The sequence below is a fragment of the Sinocyclocheilus grahami genome, unplaced genomic scaffold (assembly GCF_001515645.1).
Source record: "Sinocyclocheilus grahami isolate Dianchi unplaced genomic scaffold, SAMN03320097.WGS_v1.1 scaffold549.1, whole genome shotgun sequence".
In the NCBI taxonomy this organism is placed as follows: domain Eukaryota; kingdom Metazoa; phylum Chordata; class Actinopteri; order Cypriniformes; family Cyprinidae; genus Sinocyclocheilus; species Sinocyclocheilus grahami.
In genome coordinates this window covers 736,933-760,738 of record NW_015505728.1, presented here as the reverse complement: position 1 = coordinate 760,738, position 23,806 = coordinate 736,933, and the positions used below count along the sequence as shown (strand labels likewise).

The 23,806-nt window shown below is 36.1% G+C and overlaps 2 protein-coding genes and 1 long non-coding RNA gene across 8 annotated transcripts in view; 1 reads left to right on the top strand and 2 right to left on the bottom strand.

Moving 5' to 3' along the window:
• Positions 1 to 4,195: 4,195 nt before the first annotated feature.
• Positions 4,196 to 7,391, bottom strand: LOC107555939 (uncharacterized). 4 transcript variants are annotated; one of them, XR_001605222.1, is made up of 6 exons: positions 7,325 to 7,391; positions 7,123 to 7,237; positions 5,698 to 5,787; positions 5,328 to 5,555; positions 4,727 to 4,853; positions 4,196 to 4,648 (listed from the first exon to the last, which is right to left on the bottom strand). It is a non-coding gene; the product is annotated as an uncharacterized lncRNA (long non-coding RNA). The 4 variants fall into 4 exon arrangements; XR_001605224.1 differs by having other exon boundaries at positions 4,196 to 4,636; XR_001605225.1 differs by having other exon boundaries at positions 5,339 to 5,555.
• On the top strand, positions 7,329 to 12,997 carry LOC107555938 (myosin light chain 1, skeletal muscle isoform-like). The gene is made up of 6 exons (XM_016238900.1): positions 7,329 to 7,540; positions 8,799 to 8,826; positions 10,578 to 10,721; positions 10,949 to 11,122; positions 12,278 to 12,355; positions 12,495 to 12,997. The coding sequence occupies exons 1-6, from the start codon at positions 7,406 to 7,408 to the stop codon at positions 12,521 to 12,523; spliced, it is 588 nt and encodes a 195-aa protein (XP_016094386.1). The 5' UTR covers positions 7,329 to 7,405; the 3' UTR covers positions 12,524 to 12,997.
• Positions 12,998 to 14,669: 1,672 nt separating this feature from the next.
• The window catches only part of LOC107555937 (microtubule-associated protein 2-like), a 129,311-nt gene continuing 120,174 nt past the window's right edge, over positions 14,670 to 23,806 (bottom strand). For all 3 annotated transcript variants that reach the window (XM_016238897.1, XM_016238899.1, XM_016238898.1), the window contains 4 exons: positions 19,052 to 19,144; positions 17,056 to 17,137; positions 15,981 to 16,093; positions 14,670 to 15,900 (listed from right to left, as the gene is read on the bottom strand). In XM_016238897.1, coding sequence (XP_016094383.1) covers positions 15,685 to 15,900; positions 15,981 to 16,093; positions 17,056 to 17,137; positions 19,052 to 19,144 — 504 coding nt within the window. In that variant the 3' untranslated portion in view covers positions 14,670 to 15,684. The remainder of the gene's footprint in view (positions 15,901 to 15,980; positions 16,094 to 17,055; positions 17,138 to 19,051; positions 19,145 to 23,806) is intronic.

The following is a 23,806-nucleotide window of genomic DNA, read 5'->3' as shown; positions in this document are numbered from 1 at the left end:
AAATACAAAATAAAAATATATATATATTATTGAACAAAATATATTAGATTGATTTTACTGAAGAAGAAAAAAAAGTTACATTTCAGGTGTCCGGTCACTTTTGACCGCGAAGACCATGAGTGTGACTCCCAAATGAGGAGCGCACAAATATCACCAAAAATTGTAATTGAGAAAAATAATAAATAATAAAATATAACGCAATGTATAAATCTGTTTAGAAGTACAATTTCAGTATCACTTCAACCATGTTATTTCACTGTGCAATTTTGAAACATTTCATCAATGCAATAGGTTGTATTTTTACACAGAGAGAAGTATAGAGGAAAAGGGCATTTAATATGGCAACATCACATAATAATTCTAGAGCAATGACCCAACCAATAAATGCATCTTCAGTGAATTACACTCTTAAAAATAAAGGTGCTTAAAAGGCTCTTCACAGCGATTTTTGGTTTCACAAAGTAACATTCAGTCAAAGGTTCTTTAAAGAACCATCTCTTTCTTACCTTTTTATAATCGGAAGAACCTTCTTTCACCACAAAGAACCTTTTGTGAAACAAAAAGGTTCTTCAGATGTTAAAGGTTCTTTATGGAACCATTTAGAAAAAAAGGTTCTTCTAATCTATGGCATCGTGAAGCACCTTTATTTTTAAGAGTGTATGAATATGACATTAACATGTTTTTAACATGAAAAAAACTTATCCGTTTAAGTGCTTGTGTAAATCACAGGCTAAAGTAAATGTCATATGTTCTTATTTTTAGGATGTTTAAAAGAATGCTGTAATAAGCCTACTAAAGGAGATGAACACAGACTTCTGATGAAACTACAGTACTCCCCAACCATGCATTCACATTTGCAACTCAGATCCACAGTGTGCTACAGTGAGCAAATCCCTGCTCTTTTCCTCTCCTTCTGACAATAGCGGGAGCCCCTATCAGGGGATTAATGCTAGTGCAGGACTTTTGCTGAGCATGCTGGGAGGGCTCAGTGCCCAGGCCGCCACTCTGGTGGATTCAGCAGTCTGTCAGAACCACACATAATGTGTGGCACCATTCAGCAAAGATACAGACCTCAGACAGGAACAATATACATGAACTCTGTGTGAATTAAATGACCCCTGAGCTAACATGTGTAGGTCATAAGTCAAAGCTGTGGAAGGTTGTAAGCAGTGATAACTTGACCACAAACTAGACCATGGTAGACTATGAAAGGGTAGCACACTGCTTATTAAAATCATGTAACTGATTCTACCAAAAGTTTGATTTGTAATGTTATAGTATATGTATATAATTCATGCACATTTTAAACTCTTTAAAACCAGCCTTCAAAACTTTAACAACTTTTTATATTATGCTTATTATATTATTATATTCTGAATATTATTATATACAAAATAATTCATATGTATAGGTGATTTACTTGTTCACCTACTGTACTCAAGCGAAGAGGGCCTCTCACTCACATGTTCACATTTTGCAAAAATACTGTAATTTGTGTATAGTTCTGGTTGAGTTTGTATATTTGTGTAATTATTATGGTCAATATTTAGAGGTATATGTTTGTTGATAGTTTTAGTAACGGAATGCTGTTATATAACACTTACCTTATGTGTTTTGGATGGACAGATATTTTAGACTGTAAATGGAAAAATTGTAATAAAAGTATATGGAATAATAAATGCTAATAATATATGGAAATATAATATATTGAAATATTTGCATTTTATATGTTGCTTGTAAAATAAGCTACTTTTTTAATAGCGCGAATGGTATGATTATAGTAACAAAATGTTAACTGAAATAAAATAAAACATAAAACTTAAAATAATTTTTTTTATTTTCAGCTAGTTGCCAAGGCAACATTTTTAATACAATTTTTGAAAATAATTATAATAAAAATTATTTTAAAATAAAACAAATTACAAAAACTGATACAAGTTACTAAAACTACAACAAATTACTAAAACGTTCACTAAAATTTAAATGAAAAAAATATATATAATAAATAAAAATAAAAACCGGCCACACTTTACTTTAAGGTGTCCTTGTTACACTGTAATCCTGCATTTAAGTGCAAAGTCATATTAATTAACTACATGTACTTACTATATGGTTAGGGTTAGGATTAGGGTTTGGTTTAGGGTTACTTGCATGTAATTATGCATAATTTATTGTTATTATAATAGTAAGTACATGTAACGTGTCACAAGGACACATTCAAAAAATAATAGGATTTTAAATTATACTAAAATAACACTGGTCAGTGAAGAAATATGCTTTTTGCCAACATAATGTTATTGTTACAGCCTCTACCAGCAGGAGCTTTGCAGGAGAAAATAACAAGCCAAACCCTGATCTATTGTTTTATACTGTTTACTGCCCTCTAGTTGTCATCCTATGGAAACTCATCTTCTGTTGATACTCTTTGAGACAAATCTAATGTGACGATTAAACTGAATCAGTATTTTAGTTGTAACATTATTATAATGAGGAAAAGCCCTTAAGATAAAGAAAATGGTATTATAATTGAGTTCCTCGTAATTTAAATATGTAAACATACTTTCATGTCACAAAGCGCAGTGCATTCGTTCAGCAGTGTGCTTTAATATCAGTGTTATGTATCTTAAATAGCCATATGTTAATGGGATCAAATTATCATGTTTACATTCTAAGAGCCTGTTGGCATAATAAGATGGAAAATTGCTAAATTATTAGAGGGTATGGGGGTGCTTCAGAAATGCATAGCTTTCTAATACAGCTCAGCTCTGGATCCTCACACTCTACTGGCGTCTTAACAAATAAGGTGAGTTTCTCCTTCTGGATTTTGGCTCGGATCCCATTTGCTGTTTTCAAAGATCTCCAGCCATATACAAGGGTCTGAAAATAACCAAGGCCATGTTGGTCTCTATGTAAATGCTCATTAGGCATGCCTCTCTTCTTTGGATGACAACAGAAAAAAAAACGAATGACCATTTTTCAATATCAAACTATTTAAAATTAATATAGCCATTTCAGAAGATTTCAGAAACTCATATAAATAAATAATATATAAATAGTTTGTATTTATTTTTTATTTAGATGTATGGATGAGATTTGGGGTCTGACATTGTAATAGTTTTTTTTTTTTTTTTTTTTAAATCATGCTGAAGAGTTTATGCACATCTGATCTCAGGATATCTAATGCAGCACTAGAACATTCTAGCAGCCTCCAGAATATGCAAATGATTACTTTGTATTTAATTCCATCTCAACACTTGAACCAGGATGGGCAGGCCTCTTTAATGACGTGTGTTCGTGACTTCAGCAATTGCAAGGAACTATAATAGGTATTATTTTACAGTAAGGGCTGTTTGGAGACCCTCACTGGGAGTTACAGCCACTTTCCAGGGCTGTGTGCTGCTTTGTTTAGCTTTACCCTTTATAATCTGTCTGAGACGGCTTTAAGGCATAGGCAGGTGACGCTTAAATCAAACCCCTTAAGGAGTTGTGGCCCCCCCTCAGAGAGATCCCAAGAAAACTTTGCACCTCTTCAGGAAGGGCTATAAATAGAGTCCATCTGTCCAGGGGCTAAGTTACAATGCCATTCCTTATAGAACTAGTAAGGAGTCCAGGAGTGGCACTGTTAGTTATGGGGGGCTCACATCAGAATCACTGAGGTCTGAACTCTGCCGAATCTGTGACCTCTAAGTCAGAATGCTTCTGTTGCTCTGCCTTAAGGTTATCTGAAAATAACGCCACTCACTTCCCGCTCCATTCTTAAGACAGCAGCACCACGTTTCGTTCACCAGAATGCAGTTTGTCCTTTAAGATCTCTTTAATTCTGGAGTCATATGAGGCAAATAATACTCTACTCACACTATTTTATATGCAGGATTTGAGAAAACGTCCACAAATGGATACTTGTATCTATGAGTGGTATTTAAAATATATCTAGTCATACATTATGAAGGGCAAAAGTGCTTTTCAGGGGAGTGTTAAAATTGTTTTTGATACAAAATAAAAAAAAAACAGAATAAAAAATATAGGCAAAGAGAGACACAAATACAAGATAACTTACATTCAGTTTTTTTAACCAATGAATTGTGGGTATATACAGATAATATATTAATGTGTATTATTATTTATTTATTATTTATTATTTAAATATTGCAATTAGATATTGCACATAAATTCTATTACACAATGTCTCTGAAATATAGGCTGTATCTATGAGATAGGTGGCCTGTGAGAAGCAAACCATTGGTTGAACAAAAAACTAGGTGCGCTATTCTTGAAAACAGTGACCCATACCTATGTCTCTTAATGTTATAAGACACCAATGACTAATGCCTCAAATAGTTTTTCAATATATTTAGACACAGGAAAGCCACTCTGTACTAATCACTTTCCCTTTATGTGTCATTTTAGTCATAGTTACAACTTGAACTTAAGATAGGATTAAAAAATGACCCCACCAAAATTTTACAAAAAAAAAGGGCCGCATGTTATTTATCAGCTAGAAAACATATGCTATCGAAGAAAAACATGGTAATTTCCTCAGCCACACATTGAGAAGTGTTTCACCGTAAGACCTTTTCACCTCTCCTTGGAGTGCCTGTCTCCTCCCTCATGGTTGGCACGTCTTCCCTGTTGCGCTCTTGAAAAGATACTAAATCCGGAGATGTGCATCACTTTGACATGAGACCCTGCAGGCTTTTAACTGTATGATGGGCGTACGCTCACTTACCTCATTAGCATAGCTTGTGAAGCGTCAGACAGGAATGTTTTCATATCTGAGTTGGAGTAGCATGTTTATGATGAAGGGGTTTTATATTGAAGCTTCACAGATGTTTGGAAAGCTCTATCTTGGGTTGCTGTGGAAAACAGAATATTCTTGTGCAGATCACGATACATCTTCACTGAAAACATATGATTGAATGACGTAAAACAGGCACAGGTGTTTATACTATTGGTTTACAGTATGTTGTTTCATTTTACTATGCTTCAGTTCATACATTTAAACATTAAAGTGATAGTCTTCCCCAAAATGAATATTATGTCATCATTCTCTCAGCCTCATGTTGTTCCAAACCTGTAAGACTTTCTTTCTTTTTTCTTTGGTCACCAAGTAAGTTGGTGATTAAATAGTTTCAGTTCCCACTGACTTCCATTATATTTTTGACTATACAATAGATTTAATCAAACAGTTTAAGTTTCCCGTTGTATTATTTGACCATACTATCGAAGTAAACAGCAACTGAAAGTGTTCAAAATTTATTCTTTAGTGTTTCACAGAAGAAAGTAAATCAAACAGGTTTGTAAGGCCAAAAATGTATGGTATGCCAAACCTGATGCATACTAGAGAAGTTATCTTGGGACATCTTGTGTCTTCCATCAAACTTATTGACTCCTCCCCATCCCAACAACCATACCAAATAACCAAGCAGGCTAAAAGTGAATTAGCTGCTAAAATCATTAAGAGCTGGAGAGGGTGTTGTTGTTTCTGGTGGGCAGGTTTTATAGAAGGTGCTTCTAGATGGCAGGGGTGAGCCCTGATGACAGCTGGGGGACTACAACTGAAAGAGGGTCAGAGAAAGCCGGTCCAAAGGGAAAGCAGGGGGTCAAGAAGGGTGAATGAATATCTTCAGTCTCTACTTCTGGGGGTGGGGAAAAGGGCCTGCAAGACATATTTAGATGGGAGAGGGGGGAAAAACTCACTCTGTGCACTCTGAGGGGTAACGGGCATCAGCAGCTGAGGCCTCCTTAAGACTTCCAGACTCCACTAACTCCCTTTCCCAAGAGTCCAGGCTGAGATGAACAAAGATATTTACTCACTCATTGTCACTATCAGCTTTCATTCACTTCACAGTTTGATTTCTCTCTGGCTCTCTGTATCATTTCTCAAACTGTCTGCACTTTACTCAAACACTTCCATGTATAACATGATGACGGACACTGACGAATTTGGATGCTGGAAGAGTTCCACTCTTCCACAAACATCTCTCTCTGCTCAGACGACTCATAACTGAGAAAAACCCTGGGCTTTGAGCACACAGAAGTCTGATGAAACACAGTTTGCATTCTGTGCATGCGATTTTTTATTTCCATTTTATTTTATTCTATTTTTTATCTTAAATGTAATTTTAAAATAATTGAGTTATAATAATTTCAGACATCATAGATTGAAATATGATCTGAACACACCCATGCAATGGATTAACATCACCAGTTAAAGTTTAGACCTAGGCCTACTTATTTTTTGTTTTTAACCATTTTCTATATATTAGTACGCTAAAAGTGGAAAATGGAACAAAAATCCCACATAAAGTAGAGAAGAATAGAACAAAATATCCACAATATAATAGAACAATGTTATCCCAAAAAATGGAAGTATATGTAGCAACCAAAAAAATCAAAAGAAATGAAAACTTATACAGTATAGTTTTATCTGCGTATATTTTGCTTCAACAAAGTCAAAGCCACCTTTCATTCACTCTCATCAAAGTTGTACATTTAGATCATTTATTTAGTTGAGCATTGATGCTTTGCAGACAACTTCCTTGTTCGGTTTTTGTCACGTTACTTTCACTGAAGTGACAACATGAAAGTGAGACTTTCATTTATTTTGAGCAAAGTGGTCACATTCTTGCCACCTCTCCTGGTATTTATAGCCATCAGCTGCTGGCATTTCCCTTTATTTGAAACATTATTGTAAGCATGTTGCCATTTTTAATCTTGATGTAGACCAAGTGACTCAAGCTACACTCGCTACAAACGGTTTTGTCAAATAACCTTAAAAAGTGCTTCATGTGGTAACAGCTAACTGAACTCGCTTAAAAAATACATTCAATATGAGTGATTCAACCTGACCAGGAATAATAATTCATGTAATAGTTAAATGTAATAAAAAATACTGTATATATTGAAAGGGATTTCTGTGTGAGCTGTGCTTCATGCATCTCTATTGACAGCAGGAAATTGACCTTTTTTGCTAGGGACATTTCTGTTTGTTAAGTCAAACTTCTGCTATGGTTACACTTTCTCCTTGTCTAAACTAAAGAGTCACATTTACCTCCGAGGAGGACATGGCGCCCGCGTTACATCTCAACTGCGCACGTGAATTATCAATATTACAATCAATACCTTGAAGAGAATTTCGGGGTTGTTGTGTCCCCCTGAAGTTGAAATTATATTTTCGACCCTTGGCTGTCCCCTCGCTTCGCCTCCTTCTCCATTTGGGTCGCTCGACACCTCCCCTCTGTGACCAGCGACCCAATCCGCGCGTGTATCAGTCTGACATCGACTCTGAAGTAAATTATACGCGTATATAACCATCTATACTTACCTTGAAAATGCTGAGTATCCTCCAAGCTGTGGTCCACTCCCTGTGTTGACTTCCCTCCCGGCGGACAAATAGACAAAAAAAATGGCACCAAAGAAGGACGCTAAGAAGCCCGAGCCTGCCAAGAAAGCACAGCCTGCACCTGCCCCCGCTCCCGCGCCCGCACCCGCCCCCGAGGCCCCACCTAAAGCCGCAGCAGTAGATCTGTCCGGTGTGAAGGTAACGACACGACATCTAACAGATAGATGTGCAGTGAAAGTTCCCGGAATTTTTTCCTCAGACTTTAAAGTGAATTTATTTATTTATTTACTTACTTACTTACTCACTTAGCCTACTTACTTACGTTTAGCAAAAATAAAAGTTTTGCAGTTTTTGCTAAATTACAAATGGGAGGAAAAAAAAGAAAAAAAAAGTGATAGTTCAGGTCCTGGATGCTGATTGGTTAATACATGATTCCAACTCTACCAAAATAATGTTCTGTTATTATTTACATGTTAGGTAGCCTACTTACTTACGTTTAGCAAAAATAAAAGTTTTGCTGTTTTTACTAAATTACGAATGAGATAAAAAAAAATTAAAAAGTGATAGTTCAGGTCCTGGATGCTGATTGGTTAATACATGATTCCAACTCTACCAAAATAATGTTCTGTTATTATTTACATGTTAGGTAGCCTACTTACTTACGTTTAGCAAAAATACAATTTTTGCAGTTTTTACTAAATTACGAATTAGATTAAAAAAAAATTAAAAAGTGATAGTTCAGGTCCTGGATGCTGATTGGTTAATACATGATTCCAACTCTACCAAAATAATGTTATGTTATTATTTACATGTTAGGTAGCCTATTACATGAATTTGCATTTAATGAAGCAAAAAGTCCATTATATTTGTGTTCTAAAGCCTCTTGAGTTGTATTGCTTATTTATGAAAATGCCTGCATTAAGGTTGCGTTACACTTTATAAGCTAATTGCTTTCATAAACTGTTTTACATAAGGACACTGTGTGTAATGCAGATTAAAATGGAGCTGTCATAAATGTTTGAGCAATATATCTGAATGTACATAACCTAATTATCTGTTAAGCATATTATATCAGATAATGAGTTAAATCATTCTAAGCAGTTGCCTAAGGTTGTTCTGGACCTGATGACTGGAGAAAATATCTATTATTGGCGGATGATTCAGCACCACGGATAGTTCTGTTTTTTTTTTTTTTTTGTGCATAACTACAATCAAACGTAACACCCCCCTTTTCTGATTGGCCCAGATAGCCAAAAGTGGAGTGGGTTCACATGGCCAAACATGGAGCTCCTTACTGTTCTGTAAGCAGCTGAGGGACTAAATTAAGCATGCCAAGATCTGGGACTCGAAATTTTGATCTATATGTTTAAATTTACAAAACACACTGATCTGTTAAGCATATTATATTATATTTGACTTATGGGATAGAATAAAAAGTACATCTGTTTTCCTGCAGGTCGATTTCAGCTCGGACCAGATGGAAGGTGAGATCATTTTTTATAGGTTCCATGACCCTTGCTTACAAACGTGTATTGAGTTTGGGGTGCGGTGCTTAAAATAATGAAGAATAGGGAAAAAATCCTGCAGAAAGAAAATTAGTTATTAAATATCCTAACTAATTATAATCTGCCTCTAGGCAGGAAGTTAATGGCACCAGCAATATTAATTCAAAAGCTTAGAACATTTTAAATGATTTGAAGTAAGCGACCTGTGTCAAATTCCCAAAGAGCTCTGGGATTTACTTCTGTTGTGGAATAAAGGTCAAGCAGTTCCGTGCAACTTCACAGATAATTTGCACCATTGTCCAGGCCTGCGTCTTACGTGGAAGAATGTGGTTGTTGCTCAGTAAGGGGAGCTTTCAGCAGCCTGGGTGTGAGTTACGCAGTCAGCATTCTGGCCTCACATGGTACTGCCTTTATATGGAGGGAGTTATATTCTTGGGAGAGCATATCAATTCCATGACGACTCTTTGAACGTCTCCCCCCGCCCCTTGTCACGTCTTTGGTGGCAGCTGGCTTTGTGCGGAAATCAGATGAAGCTATTAATCTTTTAGCAGATCATCTTCCAGTGAGGCAATAGACTCCTTGCCATGACGTCCATAGAAACAGTGAGCACTGATTATTATTCAGTCTGCTCATTTTCAGCTAAATTTACAGATTTTAATAAGATTGATAGGTTAAGATTAACCAGGAAAACTGGTATTTTGTAAACGCCTGTTCGTTTGAGAGATCCAAATAAAACACATGGACTAAAAATGCAAAAAAATTAAATAAAAAAAATAACTATACATGTTATTGTATTTTTTTAAAAGGTTATAACAAATTTGACTAATCTGACCTATGGCAAACAACTTTATCTTTATATGTATAGATTTAGAGAAAACTGAAAGTGAAACCTGACATCAAATCAGTAAAAAAGCCATTATCAAAGTTAATGTGTTTTGATGTTGTTGGGGCAGAAATGTCCTTACAAATGAGCAAATTTAATATTCAAATTATACATTCAAATTGCCTCATAAAAGGTAATTTTTCAAAAAGACCTAACTATAAGCCATTCATATGTTGATCCCCAACAGGGTTATTATAGTTAACTAAAACCATTAAAAAGATACTTTAAATAAAATGGATAAACGAAAATAATTTGTTAAATGAAATACGATAAAATATATTAAAAAGGTAGGTTCCAAGGAAATATTACACACTTTCATGTACTTTAACCTTATGTAATAATAAACTGAAAATAATACATTTATAATGAAAATATTACATATGAAAATAAAAAATGAATAAAACTATAGACATTTAAAAACAACAAAAACTAATACAAATGACAAAAACACAACAAAATTACTAAAACATTATCTAAAATTAAAAGCATAAAATATAAAAAAATATATAGAAAATATAGAAAAATAACAAAGTGCAGTAAACAGACAAATAATAATATGATAAGTAATAGCAGCTTGCATATTAAAGGACCAGCTAAAATAACTGGAAGCAGCTGACAATGGAAGCCTTGCACATTCAAGTTAAAAATGGGCACATCCACTCTTTAAAAATTAGGTGCAGTGTAATACAGTATAATTGCATAAACCAAAGGTGTGACCTGTGCGCGGGATTATTGGTTTGATCAACCAATGGCAGAGAGGGATGTGCTCAGGAAACCTGTTGGAAACTAATGTGCACAGAAATGACACACTTCATCTTTGCCTAAAATAATCTCTCCACAATTCCAGATTACAGGGAGGCCTTCGGACTTTTCGACAGAGTTGGTGACAGCAAAGTAGCCTACAACCAGATTGCAGACATCATGCGTGCACTGGGACAGAACCCAACCAACAAAGAGGTTTCGAAGATCCTGAGCAACCCTACCGCTGATGGTAAGTGGATTTGGCTTCCCTTTTTTTTTTACTTTTAATTAGCTACTCCAAAAGTACCTCTAGTCAGCATTAGCACTGTCAGGAGCTTTCACCATGACATATTTCAGATTCCTGTTTCTTTAACTGTAATTGGTAGAAGGCTGGTGTGGTGACAGGTGCTTGCAGTGCATTGTTTCACTACATCTGCCCTCTGTGACCCCTCTCCTCACTTTTGACCCCGTTTACAGACATGGTAAACAAGAGAGTCGACTTTGAGGGTTTCCTGCCCATGTTGCAGTTTGTGGTCAACAGCCCAAACAAGGCAACATACGATGACTACGTTGAGGGTCTGCGTGTATTCGATAAGGAGGGCAACGGAACAGTAATGGGTGCTGAGCTGCGTATCGTCTTGTCAACACTGGGTAAGTGGCCAAAATGAACAGGCTGATTGCATTACCACTGCAGTTCCATATCAGTATCTTTGTTGGAAGTGGATTAATTGGAAACAACATGTGACCCGCACCATCCATCTTTCTTTTTTTTAATTTTTTTACCAAGAAACACTGAATGAATTGAATGTGAAAGTCTCTGCTTTGTAATTATATTTATATCTCAGTTGTTCTCAACCTTTTTGACCCTGATATTTAAATTAATGTATACAAGTTTGTTCAGTGATGTTGAGAATTTTTGAAGTGAATAAACCAGTTAATTTAGATGTTACCATTTTTCAATGTAGTTGAGAACCTTTAATATCATAACACATTTTGGCAAAATTACCTATAGATTTCAAACAATTTTCAGACATTTTTGACAGAATTAGGAGATTTGTTCACAATTTGTAATGTATCTTTCAACATACCTTATTTTTTCATGCTAAAAAATATTTTATTACACAATTTGAAAGTAAAGACTTTGTCAATTCAAAATATCTCAGTAAAAAAAAAAACTGAAAATTCTTTTTTTTTCACACAAGCAGCTCATTGATATTTAAGAATAAATCATAGATCCGGTCAAACAACCAATATCAGAGTTTAAATACAGAGTTCTGGCATGAAACTCTAGATAGCGCAGTCCAATAGGTCTAGCTCAATCTGACCTGGCGACATCATTGTCACATGGCAGCTGATTGGTTCTCTGATGTATCGGTAGCCAATGAGCTCGCTGCTCAATTTTCAAATACCTGGCTTTTGTTTGAATATTTTTTGAGAATTGGCAGCGCACTTCAGAAACCCTCCACCTTCCCCAGCTCCACCTGTATAGATCTGCTACGAGGTGATTCATGTATGCTATATGGGGGTTATTCATATGTGTTATATGTGCAGCAGCCGTATTTCTTACATGCTCACAGCAGCATGCTGTGGATGTATTGGCAGTAGAAAGTCTCGGTACTTGCTCTGCCGTTGCAGCAGCGTAGCAGATCTATTCCGCCAAGACCAAATACATTAACATTGTCATGTACGTTACCATGCCAATCCCTCCGAGAGTTGTCATGACAGAAATGCATTTTTAATGACATGCATCAGTATTTCAGTCTGTTTAATGACTTGACTAACCTATTTTCCTGTCTTTTTCTACAGGTGAGAAAATGAATGAAGTTGAGATCGATGCTCTCATGCAAGGCCAGGAGGATGAAAATGGCTGTGTGAACTACGAGGGTCAGTTAAAATCCTTTCTTTATCTCACTGAACATTTATTAGCCACAGTGAAATTTTTAACGATTGACCAATTCATAGACATAATGTTTGTTTGTTGTATTGTAATTCTAATCCTATTTGATCTCTCCAATCTAAACAGCTTTCGTCAAACACATCATGTCTGTGTAAGAAGTCGGAGTTGTGAGGAAACTGAAGCGTTTCTCCAGATTCCATGATGTCAGGACATCCACACAATGTTTCCAAACTAACTCAGAAATGGATGAAAGGGACATGGGATGTTAGTCATAAACAATTATTTTGTTATTTGTGTTTCCTATTTTTTTCCACTTGACTCCTATTTCTTTTGTCCATTCTTGGAAGCCATTCATATTTTTTTCCAGCTAATTTTCTTGGTGTTGTTCGTGCCGGGACAAGCCTCTCCATAGCGCAATGGTTGTGAGGGGAGGGGGTGTAGGGGGGCATCATAGTTACACAAAAATACAAACCACCCCTTGACCCCTCACTGCCTGGATCGCAAAGTCAAAGGTGCTAAATATACTGTCATTAATGGACTGGCTGCAAAACCTCCTTCCCCTTTCCCCAGAGTCTTAATTTATTTTTTGCCTCTGTCAATTCTCATAATAAACTTTTCACAAAGTATCAGCCTTGTTGTGATTAATGTTCTCATATTCAGCACACAAGGCAGAAAGGGAATGGACAGGTAAGTGGAACAGGTAGGCAAACACGATCGATCATTTAAATAGCATAGCAGAAGTAGACTTTAACTTAAGTGTGCAGGAGATTTAAAGGCAAAATGAAACCATATTCACTATCCATTTTAGAGGATATTCAACAAGAAAAAAAGGATAGGATGGGACTTGGTGGATTTTATTGATCAGGAATTGACTGGATCAGGAAAAATAGGAAAGGAAAGATGTTTACAATAAGACCAGAAATGTGCATCAAGAAAGTAATTGGGATTAATTGGTCAGAAATTGAAAGTACAAACATATCATATTTTGGCCTGCATTTACAATCCAATATAAGCCAACCATCAACCGTTTATAAATCTGTTGTTAACAAAAGAGAAGCTTGAAGGTTTCCCTGAATAGAAGCTCAATGGTTTAAGGTTGATAAAAGCAAAGCCATACATATTATTCATGTAATTTTAGTTATGACAACTTTTTTATTAAACATTAAATTTTTTTGTTTGTTTGACAGTACAAGTGTTATAACTATAGTAACATATTTCCTTTTTAATTTGTAATTGAATTTAAAACATAATACTTACATTTTTAATATAACTTTATTATTATTGTTATTGTTATATTTTATTATTGCTATATTATTATTATTATTATATTATTGCAGTCATATTGAATGGTTTCCATAAAAAAAAGGTGAATGTGACCTGAGACAACTAAAGTGGATGCTAAAATCGACTGTAATTTTACCAGACATACTAAGAAAAACTCAAAATCTTTCAACAGAAATCTATCAACAACTATCTGTAAACACTAATTTCAAAACATGAGGCCTGCAACAAATTATTAATAATGAAAAGTTTATAAATGACAATTACGTTTAAAGTGAGTTGCCACAGTTAAGGATCAGTTCCCTTTCATGGAACTTCGAACTGCGTCCTCTAGGGGTCGCTATGGGGTCGCTATGGGGAACGCCTTGTCGTGACCCGTGTCTGAAGCCTACATTGAAAAAACACCAACTTCCTAAACCCTTTAATTCACGCATCAGAGTTTCACTTACCTTTTTTTTTTTTTTTAAATCACTGTAATGTACTGTAACATGGCCTGTAAGGAGCCAGTAATACCACAACCATAAATCATTACACAAGCACAAAATCTGAAGAAAACAAAACAACAACAGATCACACTAATGTTTTGTTGATTTTCTGTATTTTTATTGTCATAACTGTTAAGGGCATTTATAATCCGTATCATACCAACAGGAGAAAAACTGCGTACATCTATGTGACCTTTTAAATACATTTACAGCAGCTGAGGGAATCGGGGAAAGGCCGAGAAAACACAGAAGCCTACGAATGACAGCTGTTCTAGAGGAAAAGGGGCCGGGGAGAACCACAAATGACGAGAAAAAATATACTGGAGTACTGTGTTCAAACAGATGCAAGCAGAGTGAGTAACCTTAATGTTTTGATTTCTGTGTTTCTTTTTCCACTTCCTAAGAAAGAAAACCAAGCATCCAAGCAGGAATCAGCAAACAAACACAGGTCCTAACACACCGACAAAGTCCCAAGGAGCTGCTCCCTACATTTAAAGGGGTCATATGATGCTGCTAAAAAGAACATTATTTGAATGAGGGCCGCAGCACCATCAATCTTGCTCGGACAGATCCGTTCCCATCTCGACTCTGAAAAATGGTGGTACAGTTCACACCTCAAGACTTTGAGCAAATTTGAGCAGATCTTACATGATTCATGTATACCTGGAGCCCTTGGATGTCTTTGCGTAACCGTAACATCATGGTTTTGTGTAAACTGAAGCACAAATCTGCTTAAACTGTGTACCGACAAAGATCCACGGAAGTAACGGTTTCTTAACGACAGCGAAGGCAGAGGTGCGGTCATCCAAGCTAAACATCGTCGCTAGTATCTACAAAACATGATGTGTTCATTTTATTCAATGTTTCAGCAAATAACTTACTAAAACCCCTTGAAATAGAAAATAGCCTCTTTTGTGTACTAGAATACATGCTCGTCATACTATCTAGGTTTTTTTTTCTCAAATGCAATTGTACAGGTATAAGTTATCGAAGGAGTGATCGTTTCTTTTTTCGATTGCGCATTAGATGTTGAGACGAAGAGCTGGCATATTTATAAATATATTCCCTTATAATGTATATCGTGTTTGATCATACGTGACTCGCAGTTGAGATGTTGAAGAGTCCATGCACTGAATGGGCAAAATAACACGTACAGCATGAGATCGTCGTGCCACATTCCTGTATATCAAAAATTCAGATCGACCGACTTTTACGCAACACACCTGACGCTGACCCTAAACCAGCTTTTGAGGCCACTGTCTGTACACAACCATAAAAAGTCACATGTATCATGGGTAATAAAAAGCACTGGTACCTCTCTAGCTAAGTCGTTATTCATTAAAATGAAATCAAATAAAACAGATACAATTTTTTCCATTTCCGATAGTCACGACAGAATTTCTGCGAGATTGTTGGTTGATGAAGAGGAAAGTGTGAATATGAGAAGTGAATCTGTAGTGTTCCATAAATACCAGAGGGAGGACAGGTGAACTGTGACACCACTGAAGGGGACTACTGTAGACTGAGCGGAGGGAGACGTTTTGGGGGATTCACAAGCCTTGTTTGGCCAGGGCGGCGGTCACATCATCAGCCAGCGTGGCCAGCTGTGGCGACTCCAGCATGTTGATGCTTCCGGATGAAGACATGTGGCTGTGCCGGTGAGGAGAGGTGCCGCCTGACAGCCGGAGTGTCTCGATCACAATCTCCGCCCCGTGATCCACACGTGCTTTAGCCACGTCACGGAACATCATCTTATGGCTTTCGATCTTAGCAAGCAGGAAACAGGAAGTCGGTAACGGTCACTTAACATGACTTCATGTATGAGGTGGGATGGGTAAGAACTCACCTGTACATGTCCTCCTCCAGGCGTATGGTGGGCGTTCTCCAAGGAGCCCACCTTTGCATGGGCTTTGTCTCTGAAGTCCAGCTTCACACTCTCAATGCGCACATTACCACCGCCTGGCAAGCAGACAGAGTCATAAAAGAGTCATTTAATCAATTTCTCATTTCTCTTCTGGACAAACAACTTGACTTTTTTATGAAGGTAAAGATCTACACTACAGTTTTAAATGTGTTTTAATCTTTTTGACAAAAAAGACTAATGTTCACCAAGGCTGCATTTTTTTTTAATATAAAACATAGTTAAAACAGAAAAAGATTGTGAAATATTATTACAATTTAACTGTTTTCTATCTTAATATATTTTCAAATGTAATCTGTTCCTGTGATGGCAAAGCTGAATTATTAGCAGCTATTAATCCAGTCTTCAGTGTCACATGATCCTTTAGAAATCATTCTAATATTATGATGTGATGCTCAAGAAACATTTCTTATTATTATCAAAGTTACAAACTTTGATAACTTTAAGATCTGATGCTTAATATTTTTTTGTGGAAAACATGATACATTTTTTCAGAGTTCTTTGAATAGAGCGTTCCAAATAACATATATTTCAAATATAAATCAATTTTTTTATCCTTTTTATAAATGTAAAAGGCATCAATATAATTTAATCAATTAATTGCATCCTTCATTTCTTTACTGACTCCAAAATTTTGAACAGCAGTGTATATTTTCCAAAATCCATATAAAACATGAAAGTACATAAAATCTGTAGCCTACAGTATGTTCTTTGAAATACAATAGCAAAAATTATTTGAAATTTAAATCATGATGCTTTTTTTAATTACTGGAAAGAGCCTGCAAGATTCTTATAGCAGAAAATCTCACCTTTTATAAATTTGCATTAAAAAATCGTTTGAAATGGGTTTGGCGGTGACATTAAAAACTTAACCACAAGATGGTACTGTTGTATCATCCAATAATCTAGCTCGGGTTTTCCATGCTTTAAAAGCAACCTGCATGACACTGCAAATTTCCAATCTGCGGTTAAAATGTCTAGAACTCCTTAGCATGCTCACCTGGCCTGTGGCGGATGTTATCCAGTGATCCACACTTGGAGGTCACATGACTAAGATCAATCTTCTTAGTCTGAATTTGAACCTGTGAGAAACACCATAAGTTGAGAACAAAATATAAAACAGACTGGATATTAAATGCAAGGAGTTGCCCAGTTCTTCTTCACATATGATGCTGCAATGTAAAAAAAAAAAAAAAACAGCTTTGCCTAAAAAGTACTGAGCAATAATTGATGAGTTAAACAGTTAAAAGTCACCCGAGAACTACTCCACAGCTAAACACATAAAAATGGTTAGCTGAGCTGCAAATCAAGCAGAACTAATCCATATTCTGAAGATGCCACAACATTAAGAAAACCAACAACTTCAATGAATAGCACAAATACAGCATCAGATCACTGAATCAAATGACAGACATTTGGCAGATTAGAAATTCATGGCAAATAATCAGTGGGTAGATTCCGTTGTATTTGGACAAAAACAAAGTCAAATTTCAGTTATTTCAGATTATTAAATAATTGTTCTTACTCAGGACCTTGATAAATATATATAGGAGTCTTTCATTTTTGTTGCATAAAAGTGATCTATGCCACTTAGAGGGGTGGTTGATTGCGATTTCACTTTTTTAACGTTAGTTAGTGTGTAAAGTTGCTGTTTGAGCATAAACAATATCTGCAAAGTTACCAAGCTGAAAGTTCAATGCAAATGGAGATATCGTCTTTTAAAATTCTGGCTGTTTAATGTCTACAAAAACGTCTGGTAGGGACTACAAAGAGTTACTTCCCGGGTTCGTGACATCACAGCTTCTCAATCGGGCTCAAACTGACAAGCGATATTAATGCCGCCGTTGTTTACAATACAACCTGAGCACATGCCGCTGAGGTGAGGGGCGGGATGCTTAGACACGCACTAGAGGCAGTTTAGCCAATCACAACACACTGGGCTAGCTAACCAATCAGAGCCCATCGCCTATTTCTGAGGGCGGGGCTTCATAAAAACAGGAAAAGATCAGCCCTTTTCTCAGAGAAGGGACAGAGCGGTGTGGAATAAAGGTAAATTATGTGAAAAATAATGCGTTTTTTTTTTTTAAACGAAGCATTAACACATGTTAGACTGCACCCCATAAACACAATCAAGCCTAGAAAAAAAACTGTGAACCACACCCTTTAACCTAAACTAAACAGACAGCATAAGTAATGTTTGCTGGAAACCAAACCCATGACCTTGGCATTGCTGGCGTCCTGCTCTACACAGTGTGCTCATTATAGCTCTGTTGTAATAGTCACTCACAGTGACTGCTGCTGCGAGGGGAAGAAACAGCAAATCTGATTGAAGTACAAACATGAGTTAGGATGCTGCCTATGTAGGCAGCAGACAGCAAGGCAGCTCACTAGGATTTGGAACAAAACCCAAAAAGTAAGTATAATACAGGAGACCTTGAAACCTAAAGAAAACAAGAGTGAGAAGCCACGAAGTTTGCTGCAGCTACTCCATGATACAGTCTGTTGAGCAAAACGGTAAATATCTCAATTAAATTTATAAATTAACATAATATTTCTCAAATATAGATATATTGAAAAGAAGGGTTGATGATGTGTTGCCTTATTTTGATATGACTTCCATACAGTTGACACACAAGTGTTGATAGGTCAACATCAAACACCTGCATTACAGTCTACAAATATATACATATGGCGTGTATATATTTTCACATGATGAACAACAAGAAGGGACTTCAGTTTTGTGTATTAGCCCAGGTTTTCCATATTATGTCTGATGTGTGAGTGTGTGTGCATCTATATTATGTTTGATTCTGCCATGGTAGGCATTTTGTTCTATCTGTAGCATTGAGCATCCAGTGCAGCAGAAATGTGCCCGGAAGTTGGAAATCTAGGACTCTCAGGTCCAGAAAGGAAGCAAAGGGACAAAAACCGTGGAGGTCTACTGGCTTTGGAAAAGAAGGAAAGACAGACATAGGGAGAGAGGGAGCAGTACATACATTGCCTCCACGGGGCGAATGCTTCAGATTATCCTTGGATCCGCACTTTGACTGTACGTGACTGAAGTCCAGCTTCTTGTTTAAAATTTGAATCTAGAAAAATACAAAGATATGTGGCTCTTTTAATGACGATGGAAACACACACACATTCATGCACACGCACATACAGACAGCTGCTAGCCGTGCATTGATGAGACAGATCAGTATTAGGTGGTTATGACAACCTATAACCTGATCCCTGTGTCGATGTGCTCACAGCCCCTGCAGCCAAAAATCAACCAGGCAATACCCAGTTGATAAAAGTGAAGCACTGACGAAGCAACAAAGTTGAGTAGAGGTCAACTTTATGCAAATGTGCAGCAACACAATGCGGTGACTACCAATCCGCAGTGGAAAGAAATGTCAAACAGTGCAGAGGTGTTGTGATTTAATCACTGTCAGCATGAACACCCCTTAAGGGTTAAACTGCCGCTGTACTCATTGTTGACACTCTTTCCAACAGTTAGACCCCCATATGCCCCATCAACACAAATAAGAAAAGCTTTCACTTATTGTATGCTAATTAATGCTGAAAGTTTTTCCATTTAGTGGAAGCATCACACTGAAGGGCTGAATAGATGAACACTGAGGTAATTCCAGATAAACATTACAAATTTAATTAACTGTAGCATGTAAAACTCTCCCTCGTCCTAACGCCTGCAAATGTCAGCTTGACTACTTGTTGGGGTCCTGATTAGTAACATTTTCAAGAATCCCCAAGAGATCGAACTATTAAATATGGATTTTGCGAGTCACTCTACAAGTCTCACTAATTGGTGGAAAAAACAGTATAATAACTTTTATATAATAACTATATAACATTTTAACATAATAGTGTATGTTAATCAAGACCAGTCAAAAAAAAAACTAATAATAAAACTAAAAGATAATAGATGCCTTTAAAATATATATGCACACATTTATATAACAATATACCATAATAAATATAACATAATATGTAAATTACTGCCCAAATCAAATTAAAATATAGCTAATAATAAAAATAGGTTATTTTATAATATATAATTTTTTATAAATAATTATTTATAATACGTAATTAAGTTAATATATAACATTACATATGACATATGTAAATTCATGACCAATAAAATAAAATAAGCTAATAATTAAAAATAGATTATTTTACATGTTTATATAAAATCTGTGTTCTTGATAAAGAATTATGAAAATATAAGTAAAATAACATGCCATTTTTCTGTGAGGATAGTAAATTTATTTGCAAAAAACGTACAATCAGGCCTTTAGAAGAATACAAGTAGCCTCTCCAATATAATGTGTGTAAGAATAAGAAATATGAGGCTAAGGAAAATCATTTTTATGAATCAGTCTGTTTGAAGTATAGTCTATAAAGGCTAACTGTACTGCAGTCCATCAGACACCTGAGTCAAACAATAACATCTGACACATCATCTGATGCACAATCCATTTAGCTGTTACTGCAGTGGAACAGAAGTGTTCAACAGTGCACTCACTACCAAGCTGTTGTAGTAGCATGCTTTTAACTGGGCTCAGTGTTAATTTATTAGGGAATAGGGATTTGGACCTGGGCTGGTTCAGAAAGCAGGTCAAAGTGAACAAATGTAGTAAATCTTACTGAAATCTCTTGAACACACACTCTTACACACATATCAGTCTACCGAGAGACTGCAAACCTGAATGAGGTGCACATAATATCGACGCAGAATGGCTGAACAAAGCACAGATGATGACCCTTCAGGGAGAGAGACAGCTGCACTGGAGCCAGAGCGACCGTCTGTGTTTGGTCTCCAGAGATACATGAGTCATGAAAGTTCTCAACTCTACATACACTCTTCAAGCTAGGGCATAATCAAATGTGGTAGGTTCAACTCTGAGTGATCAAAAGTGCCATGAAACATACACAAACACACACACACACAGATGATGTTAAATGTGGCATATAATGAGGAATCCATGAACGTGCACAATGAACACATACGGCAACATTCAGAACTCAACTTACACCAAAGTTCAGAGCATTTATTGAAACTAAGCTGCAAAAATGGCTCATTTAGTCTTTTGGGTTGGAAAGTTGGAAGTGAAATAGTCATGAAAAATTTAATTTTGAAAACTGGTAAAAAAAAAAAAAAATTTTTAAAAACACTTCAATATCGACATAAAATTTGAAATTATATTTTAACCACAATGCTCATCAAGTCTCAGACAGACCTTTTTTTTTTTTTAACTTTTTTTTTTCTTCTGGTTTTAAACTGAATTCTGATAAATAATTTCTTAAGCCTTATATACACTAAAATTTAAGAAAAGACGATGATATGATCTCAATAGGAAAGTCAAAATGGTATATGTTGTATGAAATAAATATCATCATTAATTACATTAAAAATCAAAATATGGGTCAAAGACGAAAAAAGGTTTAAGCATAAATACAATAAGTGTAATACTGCTTTAAATTGTTTTCTGTTTAATTTAATTGCAATTTTGTTTTTCTGAGCAAAAAAATAAATCATACATTTTTCCCTGATTTACAGAAGAGACCCACTAAAATGTCATTCAGTGTAACTGTCAAATCCGGGACAAAGAGGCAAACAGACAGGTTAACGTAAGTCGGGGAGTTTATTCAAAGGAACTTAGGAGTAGCTTCCAAAAGAAAAGAATCAATTTAGGAATAAATGGAAGCAGAGAACACAGTCTTATCTGGGGTTGGCACTTTGGTCTTCCGGCCGAGAACTGAGGAATCCGAGGCTTGACAGGCAGATCGGGAGGCAAGGAACCCACAAAGAGAAGCTTGTAACTTTGAGACCAGCTGACGAGTGACTGAGGTGAGTGAGTATTTGACTGGTGTGGTAAGTGGGTGCAGGTGTCCTGATTCGGGCTGGTGAAGCAGGTGTTTCCATGACAGTAACATTCTTGTAAGCCATATTTACAACAAAAATCAATTTATGACACATTAAAAGACTAATTACTTTTACCCCAAATACTAATTAGTTGTAATTTTAAATTTTTTAAAATTTGCCACTATCCTAGGTTTTGCCCATTTGTCAGTAAGAATGTTTTACTCATTTAAAACACAATCAAATTTAATATGCTCCCTTATTCTTTTATATATTTTAATATGTACACGTCAGAATAAGCATATTATTTGAATTTTTACATAAATATTGTGTTACATTGAATGACAATGTAACATTATGTCAACCTAATTTTGACCAAAACCAAAAACTTATTTGAAACCTTAAAAGTAGACACTTTACTTACATTTAATGTGCTTTCAATGGACATAAAATCACTTTTGTAAATTTATTTTAATGCGGACATCTTAATGTCTTTGACCCATATATCATTTTGTTTGTTATAATGAAAAAACACCGAGGAGAAAAAGAAAACAGGTATGACAACCTCAAAATCACAAGCATTCTTAAAATAATACATTAAATGATAAAGTAGACATTATTATTAATTTTATCTGTAAAGTATATCTGTAAAGTAAAAAGATTTCAGATTTGTTTGAAAGAGAACAGATGCAAATATACACTCTAGAGTTGATGCAGCTTTTAGATATTTTAGAATATGAATCTAATGAAAGGTTCTGACATTATTAAACATGCACATGCTTTTCGAGTTTTCAGACTGTCCCTGTCCGCTTCAGTGGCCCTCAGTAGACATATTATGTCATTAAGGCACAGACAGGCACAGCACTCTTACCCAGTCTCACCCTTGGGCAAACACTGGCAGTGGCCGCCACATGCCCGGTCACTCAACCCTGAGATACTGTGGCTCATGTCACTGTCTCTTAGACCTGTTCCATGAGTGCCTATGCTGGGGAGACGCCGCTAGGGGTGAGGGAGCATTTGGGCCCAGACAGATTCAGGCCATGGCAGAGGTCGCTCCTCAGGGTGTCCTGAGTGCCCTGAAATGAACTCCAAAGACATTTTCACTAGATCATTCATCACAGTCTACAGGACTCAGGAGGACCAGACAAACTACTGACAAACTTAAAAAGTGACGATGATTGAATGGTTGATTTTCAGTATTTTTAGTCATTGCTCACAAGGGGTCCCAATCTACATTTTTGTCTAAAATGACATTTGTCACTTTTGTTTAGATTTTGTCTAAAATATCAAATAGATAAATTTATGTAGTTTTAACCTTTGTAATTAATTTTGAATCAAATTAATTGTAATTGCTATTGTACTTTTAAAATCAAGGTCGTTTACACTGTATTAGGTTAATATCATTAACAATATAATAAAAAAATAATTATGACTGTTCTGATAGGGAAAAAAACATTATTAATAAAGGGGTCATATGATGCGATTTCAATTTTTCCTTTCTCTTTGGAGTGTTACAAGCTCTTGGTGCATAAAGAAGATCTGTAAAGTTGCAAAGACTAAAGTCTCAAATCCAAAGAGATATTCTTTCTAAAAGTTCAGAGTCAGCCACACCTACCTATAACGGCTCGTTCTAACACGCCACCACATATCTACCACACTATGTGGGAAGATTTGCATAACGCCGCCCAAATGTAACTTTTATTCTCACTGTAGTTTTGTTGACGCTGCAGCCATGTCGTGAAGACGCTGTGTGCTACGTTGTGAAAGCGAAACTACTTTGTTTGGTCTTCCAAAAGAGGACGATATCCACTTCGTCATGCCTAGAGCTGATCTGTGCTGGTCGCTGAGGGAATACATCAACTTTCACCGTGGACAAAGCGGAGTC

What these genes read in the sequence shown, in the direction of transcription:
- LOC107555938 (XM_016238900.1), top strand. Translation starts at nt 7,406, where the DNA reads ATGGCACCAAAGAAGGACGCTAAGAAGCCCGAGCCTGCCAAGAAAGCA. An exon ending in CAGCTCGGACCAGATGGAAG is followed by an intron (nt 8,827 to 10,577) that starts GTGAGATCATTT and finishes CCACAATTCCAG; the next exon opens with ATTACAGGGAGGCCTTCGGA. An exon ending in TGGCTGTGTGAACTACGAGG is followed by an intron (nt 12,356 to 12,494) that starts GTCAGTTAAAAT and finishes CAATCTAAACAG; the next exon opens with CTTTCGTCAAACACATCATG.